Source organism: Dermacentor variabilis, chromosome 3, assembly GCF_050947875.1.
Source record: "Dermacentor variabilis isolate Ectoservices chromosome 3, ASM5094787v1, whole genome shotgun sequence".
In the NCBI taxonomy this organism is placed as follows: domain Eukaryota; kingdom Metazoa; phylum Arthropoda; class Arachnida; order Ixodida; family Ixodidae; genus Dermacentor; species Dermacentor variabilis.
Genome location: NC_134570.1, coordinates 242,879,979 through 242,891,144, shown reverse-complemented (window position 1 = coordinate 242,891,144; position 11,166 = coordinate 242,879,979). Strand labels below are relative to the sequence as shown.

General features: G+C 46.9%; 1 protein-coding gene across 1 annotated transcript; it reads right to left on the bottom strand.

Annotated features, from left to right (window-relative positions):
- Nucleotides 1-5,052: 5,052 nt before the first annotated feature.
- Nucleotides 5,053-10,743, bottom strand: LOC142576760 (thioredoxin-related transmembrane protein 2 homolog). Its single transcript, XM_075687039.1, has 2 exons — nucleotides 10,264-10,743; nucleotides 5,053-9,751 (listed from the first exon to the last, which is right to left on the bottom strand). The coding sequence occupies exons 1-2, from the start codon at nucleotides 10,522-10,524 to the stop codon at nucleotides 9,206-9,208; spliced, it is 807 nt and encodes a 268-aa protein (XP_075543154.1). The 5' UTR covers nucleotides 10,525-10,743; the 3' UTR covers nucleotides 5,053-9,205.
- Nucleotides 10,744-11,166: the final 423 nt, after the last annotated feature.

Sequence of the window (11,166 nt, the reverse complement as noted above, 5' to 3'; positions counted from 1 at the left end):
TGGTTGATATTCTAAAAACAGCCCAGGCAACAATTAAAGCAGACACATTACTTGTGTCATCTGTCTTCTTGCTGTTTTTACAATATCGGTCACGGTTGCAAAGCTACGCACATGATCTATGAACGAAAGCAACGGACGTGCATATAAAGCTTGGTGAGCCGATTCATACTAATATATATATGTTTAATTTTGAAAGTTCCTGTAAAAGTGATAGTAGCAGCAGCAGTAAAGTGGTTTCGTTTACCAGCTCGCTCACAACGTACGCATTGTATGATTTAACTCCACAGCTCGCAAAGGAGCTACTAAGAAGCTTTAAGTGAAGGAAATATGCTTTCGTTATCTCACTGCAACGAATGAAAGCCTCTGACGCCCATACCGCGGTCAGCAGTGAGAAAGGCAATTAAATGCAGCAATGCGCTGCATGGGTAAATAAGAAGGGCATAGCGTATTCATCCTATAGAGATGGAGAAAAATAGACTTAAGAACGCGATAAACATCATAGGACGACATCCACGCTAGTTGAGTGCATGCATTTCTGGCGGGTGGAAGATGTCGCTGTTTTTTTGTTCATTTTTTTACATCGGTGCAACGCGTAGGAGCTGCAGTGTTGAAGGCACGAACGAATAAATTATACTGCGATCACTGCGGGACCTGCGACAACCGTTTCGTGTTCCTTCGAATTCCGAGATCACATCGACCACAGCTCGAATGCGCAACCGGTTTTTTTACGTGTCAGCAAGAGAACGGGTAATCGCACAACACTTACCGTTGCTCCAAGTACGTCGCGGTAGCACCAGCAGCTGGGCAACAAATGTCATCAAGCCCTGGCCCACTGCAGTGTCCGCAACTCGAAGCTTCTAAGCATTCGCCAAAAACTAAAAGCGGACCACATCCTTACGTACGCGCGCGAACGAGACGCGAACCATGCCGTCTGAGTTCGAGAGTAGTTATTTCATAAAAGCAAAAACAAACAACAATGTGACGTCACATCCGGTAAAGCCAACTTCTCCCCCTTTCTCACCTTCTCTCAGCTAATGCATGCGCAGCGACCACGGAGCCCTCGGGGGCGATGTTCAGGTACTCTACCCACTGTAGTTCAGGTACCCATACCCATATGAGGGAAATCACCCATATGACAACAGTGGGGCGAGCTATCCGATTGGCTGACCAGGGCGCGTGATCGATAATTTTTCCAACTTTATAGTAAACAAATGATGTTCGTAATAGTTGAAATATTAGTTAATTTGTTTTCATAAAAAGAAAGAAACATAAAGAAAATGCACAAGAACAATCTTTCAGTACACTTAAGCACTTCCGGCACACAGCAAGTGTCATCTGCTTGTGTTACAACGTACTCCGTCTTTGACGAGAGCTCCGCCGTAAGTGTCGGTCTGTCTTTTCGCGAGCGCTATGATTCGACTTTGTTGCGTTGTGGACTGCAAACGTTGCGACTGGCACTACGTCAAGCTGCGACATCGCGTCCCTCTGCAAGCTAGTAGACGAGCGGACTGGCTGCAGCGCATCGAACTGCCGCTATCCGATCGGCGCCAGGATTTGCGCAGTTGCGGCCCTCACTTTACACCGGAAGATTACTAACGCAGTAGCGTTTCGCGAGTCCGGTATTAGGGTAAACGCAAGCACAAGGGGACTGGGCCTGGCCATGTCCCCTTGCGTGTCGTTTCAGGGGAGGAAGAAAAGCGCAAATGTACATGGTCTGCACAGTGCAGCCACCTGGTGGCATAGAGCTCAACCACACACAGTAGCTGTAACAAAACGTATTCTTCTTTGCTGCTGGTGTAAATTTTTCGCAGGAGTGTAATCGTTAACATGTTGCTTTTGTAAATGTTTAAAATGTTTTACAATTTGTTAGAGCAATATTAGCTCTTTCTTTGGCTGGTTAAGCTCTGCGCCAACGGGTGGCTGGACCGTGGAGACCGATCAGGCAGCTAACGTAAGTTTACGATAAAGTTCCTTCATCAGCTTGAGTTTATGCCTCCACCGTTCTGTCGAAACGTTCAGCTAGTGTGTGATTACCGGAATACCAGACACGTTCGGCGTTACGACAGAATGCTCGCAATGCACGCTGCTTCGATAGCTCTCGCTTGGGGTCGACGGCCAAGCGGCTAGCGGAGAGGTTTCGCGCGGGTGGGCTCCAAAACAACCGGAAGCGGACGATGTGACGTCGCATCATGACGCAAAACCAGTGAAGGCGGAGCTTAGCCCTGATCGCTCGGCGAACGAGTTGAGGAGGAAAAGCATGGCTAGGGAGGAGGGTAACTTGTAATCGCTTGTAGCTCCATTAATATGAAGTGCTTCACTTAAATAGTGGTGCGAATGTCCTACTTAAGCTGTACCCTAACCGTCTACAAAATTTGTCCGAACAGTTTCAGGGGCCCTTTAAAGAGCGAACCCCCCTAGATTTTTCTCTCTCGCACTCGCTCTTATTCGCGCCTGTGCACAAACGTCGAGCGCCGTGAAAAGCGCCACGCCCCGCTGGAGCTACTAGCAATTGTAAAAACGCCACCCACTCTCAGGGAAGCTATCGAATCGCTGAACGTTATCCACAGTTTTGTTGAGTGCCACGGTAGAAATTCTCAAATGCTGCACGTAGTTGGCCAACTAGAAAACATGACCCTTGGAGCCTCAAACTACAGGACGCGGCAAACCAGCATGTCTGATTACTTTAACTATTCCAAAGATCGCTGAATAAAGGTAGCGCATTCCTGCTGCGAAATTTTTTGCCGGGGTTGTATTTTTGTGTGTTCAGTTAATTCGAAAACCCGCTTAATTCGAAGATTTTTTGCGGTCCCGATATCACACCAAACGGAGACAGGCCCGGGTCAAAGCACTCCAGAAACACTACGCAAACCATGACGAGGCGGTCTACATAGACGTAGCCGAACTCGGAGAACGCGACGCTTTCTCCGCAGGGGTAGTAGGAAACGACCTCAAACCAACCACCGCGGTAACCATTTTTGGAAGGCACGCGGAAGAAGCCGCGATAGCAATAGCTATCACAAATACCGCAGCCAAAATAATTTTCTGCGACTCCAAGATGGCAGTGTGTAATTTTGCCAAAGGCAGAACCCATGAACCGGTGCTACAAATTCTAAAGAAAGTACATTTCACGCCCCGCCAGATGAAAATCATCTGGATCCCTGCGCACTCGTCCCATCCCGGGAATGAAGCGGCTCACAATTTCACCCGAGGACTCGTCAACCGGGCAGTGAGCCAACCGATCCTGCGAGGAGCAAAAGAGCGCATGATAACCGAACACGAAATCAAGCAATACTATAAAAACTAAAGACTCGAATACCCACTCCCTGACAATTCCTTAACCAAAAACCAGCAGGCGACGTGGAGGCAACTCCAAACACACACCTTCCCCAGCCCATAAAGCTATCCGCAGTCTACCTAGGGATACACTTCACTGAATGTACGCTATGTGAGGCCGACAAAAACACACATCTTGCACGGATGCCCTGAGCTCAAACCTAGAGCTGAATGGTAGCCATCCAACCAAGAGCAGTGGGAGGCTGCGGGCCGTGACCTGGGCTTTAGCAGTCGCCGTAAGACACGGCCTGACGGCCACCTCAGGAAGCCATCATGACTTCCCACATCTAATCTCATAAATCCTTTTCTGTTGATGAATTAAAGTTTTTACCACCACCCACCACCTGGGGTCCCGATGACTTCAAATTAACAAGGTTTTACTGTAGTTCATTATTAACTTTATAAACACTTCTGCTTGTCTGCGGTGAAGATCGTTGTTGTTTCGACTATACCGGGTATTGTATTTTAATGTGAACAGAATTTTTTATAATTGATTGTGGCATTTAACACAAATGTACGCATTGAGCTGACTCAAGTTATACATTACTTACACTAGAAACTAATATGTATAATTAGCTAATAAAAATTGAATAATCAAGATTTCAACTCATTAATTGAGCACACATATTGCTATACACAAAATCCAGTGATTTCACAAGGCACATCCACTTGGAAAGAATTTGGAACTGGCACCAATTTAGGGATAAGCACAGTCCAACTTGCCAAAAGAATTGAATGTTGTTCCACTTCTTTAACAAAATGCATTTTTACGCATTGAAGCTGAAATGTTACTGGGACACCAATGATATGATACTGGGACAAATGGGATAAATGATACTGAGACACCCAAAGTTTGCAATGCAAGCACTGCAAACTTCGGGAATGCATATTTTGAAACTTGTGTCATTCTCAGAATTGTTTGAACTGGGTATGCCTTTAAAAGCCACTGTCTACATTTCTAAAATGCGAAATGTGTTGTAACATCATAAGTTTTGAAATTAGCAATCTTTGTTAAGTAGACAAATATTCATTTCTAATTTTTTGTGCAAATAACATCTGCCTCTGAGAGTATCTAACTCAAGAAGTAAGATTGTGCTGCATATCATGAGTGATATAAAAAAGAAATTATGTTAATAAAACACCCCATATAGATAAAAGTGGCTGTTCACAGCACCTGTACAGAACAGTCTCCAAACCTTACATCAACAGTCAACATATTGAATAATCAAAGAAATGTTAGTGTTTTTCTTAAAATTTTGCTGTTTCTTGGCTATTAGTGCAGTGTTTCTTTAATTATAAGGCTAGCAGGTCTGTAACAGAGCAATCTGTCAAGCTATCTAAATATTCTCTTGTGGCCTTCAAACTTAGGAGTGCAATAAGTTTGTGACATGCACCCTTTACTCGGCATGTCATAGACTGCACAATGCCCTCATGCTACACATTAACATTCATACAGCTGCTATCTGCATGCAGGGTGTACGCCATGGAAAAGGTGTAAGGCTGATGGTGCAGGCCATTTGGTGCACAGCTGCTCAGCATGAATTTAATGCATAAACCCTGTGCCACACGAGGTCTGTGAAGCTTTCTCTATGTTACAGAATCATGTCTTTGCAAAGCATAGCCAAGGCTGGAAGTAAGTAAAGTAGTCTTGCCAGTCTTTGCAAAGGGGTGATGCTAGTGCTGACCATTTCATGATCACAGTGATGAAGCCACAAAGAATCAAGCCGAGACTTTTTATCAAAATGAAAATTGCACAGCTACAGCGAAGTCTAAACGCCATGGTCTACGCAATGTAATGGTTCTTTATTGCCGACTTTTATTCCTTTACACTGCTTATGAGTGACCAATCCTGGTTGTAACATAGGAAGACTAATGACAGCGTGGAGTGAAAAATAATTGGAATGGACTTATTACATCAGCCCAGTGCTGGTATGCCAGAACAAAGTGGTCTTATACATGGTTGGCTAACTTTGTAGGTTGGTCTTCAGGAAAGGGCACAAACCATTATTAAAAAAAAGCACTGGGCAGGCACAAATATTACATACTTCTCTTGTTTTCACTATATCCCCAAGATGAATTAAGGCAGCCTGCACTCTAGGCCTCACAACAAAACCACCTGTCACGGAACAAACATATTTTGGATCGCTGCACGGTAATGACTGCATAGAGTTTATTCAGCTATTTAGCAGAAAAATTGATGAAGATCAAAGAAGAGTCCCATTACTAGACTAGCTGTCAAGTCGGCTTCAGCATGCGAGCCTTTGACAAATGCCATTTTCTTTTCCTTTCTTTTTTTTTCGTTGAGGATTTCAGCTGCTGGCGCTTTTTCGATCAGGTCAAGATTGCGTTAAGTGCGTAATGGTAAGCAGCAAATGAGCCATTTAGCAGCTTCTGCTAGAGACATAAAACACTAATATTAAGAAAGGAACCTGGGCATCCACAGTTCAAAAAGCAGATTCACACTCCACTGCGTGGGTGCAAGCAACCCCGGTGACAACTTACAACACACTATGATGTTTCGAATATTACACACAACTGCAATAATATTAGCTGGTGGGCTAGTTTGTGGAGCATTCTTTGTACTGTTACAGCACATAAACATGCAGGAAAACATTAGGAGACAGGACAGAGTGCTGCGACATAGGCTTGTCTGTGTCTTTTCTGCACTGTACATTATGAGGAGAAATCTGCCACTACCCTGCAAGGAGAGTGCACCATGTCACCGCCACATCACACCTTTGTCAGATGGCCCCTTGGAGCCCCTCACAGGGACGAGGAGAACACTTGCTCGAGAGCTACAAATGCTCCCCTATTTCCGGAGATGCATCCAGCCTTCGTGTGTGCATCTGCTCAGCGATGGTGCACTACTTCGGTACTCGCGGGGCAGGGAGAGGAGGCTCGCTGGAAACATCATGGATGGCCCAACCCAGTATCCTCGGCAGAAGTCCCACGTGTGAACACCGCTTCATGAATCCTATTCCAACTTGCCCAGTATTCTATTCTTGATCAGCACACATATCGTTTGCATGTAGTTTGCGGCACACAAAGCATGAGTGCAGCAACAGACTAGCATTGTTTTATTTCTTGCTGGTGATTTCTCTGACAAAATTATCAGGATTATGTTATCGCCTTCACACAAGGTCTACTTGCTTTATCGGAAAAGGTTGGTGCTAATTCAACATTTGGACAGGCCTGCCTGATCTGATCGTGTGTGCAATGCAAATAGTGCAGTACATGTGCACGGCATGAATGCATCCCAAAGCACCGAATTCCAGGAATATATGTGTGTGGTTAGCAGAAAGAGGTACAAGCACAAGTGCAAAGCACTTCAGTGCTTTATGCTGCCATTGTGAACTTAGGATGACGAGTTGGTCTAAGTGGAATCTGTACAACCACCAACTGCTATGGAATGTATGATAAAAATGTGTGTATAAATAACAGATGGATTCTTGAGTAGGACAATTTAACTTGATGAATCACTGGCTGTGCTTGCCATTGCTGTTGTCATCCAAGTGTTGCTTTGCCTCTGGGGCACAAACTGACCCAACAAGCAGTTCTCCCTTACCAGATGTTCAGCACTGGGAGTACGCTGAAAACAGCCTAGACTGCAGTCACACCCAATGCCAGAGCACCGGCACAAGCAATCTCGTCAGGATGGCACCTTCTCTGTGCTCTTTGTGACAATATAGGAAACATGGGTGACCTTGCTGGAAGGACTCGTTCTGATGGGTGCCATTCTGGCTCGGGGCCACTTCAGTTTGTTTTCGATGCGGCAACGTTCTCCCTAGGACTCTCTCTTGCTTCTATTTGGTCTTGCCTGTACGACACGCACAAGCAACTACTCTTCCGAGCCAGTGTTTGCATTCGCATCACATGACAAGCAAAGCATAGTGGCATGCACCTGGCCAATAAGCTCAGTCACTAGCACATTGGCATATTACCTACAGCCGCACAATGGAGCGAGGGTTTGATCCCACCTCTAACGGCTTGCAGTAGATTTCAAGCTAACTAGATTGGATTGCGGATACTCCCTGCAAAAAACTGGTTGGAAAGGAGCATTTCACACTAAAAAAAAATGCTACTTAGCTGGACATTCTTGTAAACTACGAGGCATTAAACTTGGTTGCATGGAAACCCCTGAGTCTCGAGACAGCTTTCTGGGATTCACATTTCTTAATCCTGTTGAATTTTCATCAATGCAATTGCCCTGATCACTCACTCATGCTTATGCTGATTTATTTATTTAAATATATTTTACAGGATACCTTTATGGCACAATGATTATGAATCATTTTGGCTTTCTGCGCACTAAATGCCAACCTGGCAACTTTAATTTAAAGCCCAGGCATTCCATGAGCAACTGCTTGTTTACATACATTTTGTTTTATTTCTATCGTTGAAGCAACAAAGTGGGATGCCTTGTAGGCTTTTGGTGGTGGTGTTTCTTGAAACAAGAACGTCTGGGAGCTACTTTGCATAAGCTGAGGCAGATGCTGCACTTGAACCTTCAAATGCCCAATCATATAGAGTGTCCCAAAGTTCATGCAAGCAGTAATGTTGACAGAAAACATTAGTTTATAATTAAATATTGTAACTTTTTCATTGATTCATAAAGTACATAGCATATCATGTAAATGGCCTCCACGGCTTTGCTGGCACATACGCACTCTTTTGTTGAAATTTTCCATGACCGTCTTGCATAAGTGCGGTTGAATTTTGTTGATACGGCAATCAATCTCCTCCAAGGCATGGGTGATCATGGGCTTGTTGGCATGAACCGTAGACTGCAAATAACCCCAATCTCTTCACAGATAAAATCACTATTCTGACCATATCTTGTAGGAAAATTGCAAACTGCAGCTGCCAAACTTTAATTAATTTGAAAATATTGTTCAACAATAAAAACGCTGTTCTTTCGTGTAGTGCTCCATTTTTAATAACCCTGAACTGCCAGCTGTCGCATTCTTTTTTTTTTTTGTTGTTGGCAACACTTTAATGCACAAATGGCACAACATTCAAATCTTGTGTAAATTTTGGGACAGGGAGGGGCTACAGTGACCCCTTTCTATGAATGCATTTGGGCAGTGTGAGAACTTAGAGTTAGTCCACAGTGAATGCCTGTTTGAAGAAATTAGATTTTAAGTAATTTTTCATATGCAAAAACAGGCAAAATCACCACAGCCTTTCACATGTTGAACTGTTTGCCTACTCTTTTTGATGTCTTTGTTTTGTAATAGACAATAATGCAACAATAACAAATTCATTTTATATAGAGAAGTCTTCATGCATGGATATGTAGAGCAGATGAGAACTTCTGTAAACACCGAATCAAAATTTAGCTGTACATTCCATGGTTCCTTGAACCAAGGTGGCCAATACCGCAAATCATCTATGAAGTGGCCTGCAACCCTCTATGTTTAATTGTAGTGCTAATCAGTGCTATAATACTAATTAGTTGTTCTCTCCAAATCTCAACCTTAGTGTAGATGATGATCCAGTACTTTGTCCAGTGTCCAGAGCAAGCTCATCTCAAATGGCAAGTACAAATTTCCAGTATGTGGTCTAATATGTGCAAAATGGTACTGCATGCCATACTGGAATGAGTGGCCTCCTACGTTTCAAACTTAGCATCCAAAACCTGTGCAATGTTTTCAACCTGCTACCTACTGACTAGCATGTTGCAGACCATGATCCGTTCTCTGGCATGCATGGTACACACTTGACAGAATTGTGTATTTTCTAGGCTCTGCCCCAATAGTCACTATCCCTGCAATCTGCAACCATCATGCGCAGACAGTGGTTCACCAATTCTGCACTTGGCAAACTGCTCGCGGCTGGTCTCACAAGGCAGTCCACTTGGCACAGTGCGAGCTCAGCTCTGCTTCCCGGCCGGCTTCTTGCGGATCGAGTTCTGGCGGCACTCCTGGTGCAGGTTGTTGAGGTCGAACGCCGCCGCCATGTTGTCCTCGGTGAAGGCGAACGGCGCCAGCTTGCCGCCCTGGGCATCGGGCCGACGCGCCACCACGCGACCGCCCCGGAACAGCAGCACCGTGGGCAGCTGGCGGCTCAGCGCGGCCGTGCTGATGTGGTGCGCGTGCGCCAGGTCGGGGAAGCGGGTCACGTCCAGCTTGGCGAAGCGCAGGTTGTCGAGCGCGTAACGCGCCGCCAGCTGGGCGAACGCCGGCGCCATCTGGACGCAGGCGGGGCTCCACAGGGCGTAAAAGGCGACGAGCCAGCAGACGCGCCGGTCGCCGCGCTGCACCTGCTCGCCGAAGCTCTCGGCGTCCAGGTACAGGACGGGGTCCGGCCCGCCGTACGCCGGCGGCTCGGGTAGCACCAGCAGCTGGAGCAGGCACAGGGCGCCGTACACCAGGCCCAGCCGCGGGTCCCAGTAGAAGAAGAGCAGCAGGCCGGCCACCTGTAAACAGGTGCGACCGCTTCATCCACCCAGAACTACCGAATTCAGCGGGCATCCAGGAACAAATGTGTCAGTGGCGTAGCTAGGTCGTCTGGCACCCGGGGCCCATAGGTCTTCTGTAACCCCCCCTGGGTGTAGCCGGCGGAAAGAGGGGTGTCTTCAGACGTATATGACACCCCCCCCCCCCAAAGGCCCCTTGCACCCGGGGCCCACGGCCCCCCGGCCCCACCTGTTGCTACGCCACTGTGTGTCACTATCGAATGCATCAATTACGGAACCAATCGCCCGCTCAAATCGACTCCTCCTGACGTTGAACATACTGCATCTAAAAATAGCCAAGGCTAAAAAATAGCGAGACCCTGCGGAGACTTTCACGCAGAGCGTAGCGTGCTGCTTGAGCGCCACTGGGGTCTTCGTGACGTGCTGTGGCTACGCTGCTGCACTCGCCAGATACATATCTATAATTTTGCACCAAACGCTAGGGGCATCAAAGCACGATGAACGTGTCCTACCTTGGCATACATACATGCCGTACTCAGGTAAGGTAGCAGGCGCACCACGCCCGTCTTGCGCGTTCGGAAGAGCACCACCACGGCCACGAACGTGAGGATCTCGGTCTCACGAAAGTCAAGCTGGCAATCGCCGCCCGGAAACAGCACATCACAGAATGGCCGCACCAACCGAAGCACGGGGAAACATGCCGCCAGAAGCAGGTTTACCAGGTAGTGCGGATGCAGCAGACGCCGCAGCTCGGCACCCGTCACGAGCGCCATGGTTACTGTCCCGCCGTACCTCTGACCTCGCAAAGAATGGCAAATACAAATCCCGTGAAGACTCGTTTTGCCTCTCGGGCCAAGGACAGTCGACGCGTCTCAGATTTCGACAACGGCAATACGTCCAGCAGGGTGTTCGCGACGACCGCTGTGCGACCTGGTTAACGACGGCAAGCGGGCAAGCGCGCTACATGGGGTAGGATTGGCTTAGGTTGGCTAGAGGTTGGCTGCAACAATATGTCTGCTCCCTGCATCTGCAGACAATGCAGCGCAGTTCCAGTATAGTGCTAGTACTAGCAAAACGAGGGAAGTTTTTGAGTGCCGATATAATAATTTTGGGCAAACTGAAAGCACGGAATCGTTTACAGACGCTATCTCTTTACCGAATACGTAGAGTGAACGTCACTGCGCGCCGTCGCCGCGATGGAGTCTCCCGAACCGGATTCTTGCTTGAAAGGTAGACAAACGCTGAGAGTAAACTATGTGGCATATGTTGTTATAGTGGGCTGTCTGTATAACCAAATGGAGCACAACAGATTGAAGCCTCATTGCAGCGATCGCACGGTTTCACAGCGACCGACTGCGCGACTGCATGCCTGTCCGCGCACAATGTTTTGCTTTCGCTGTGAGCGCGTTTTCGCA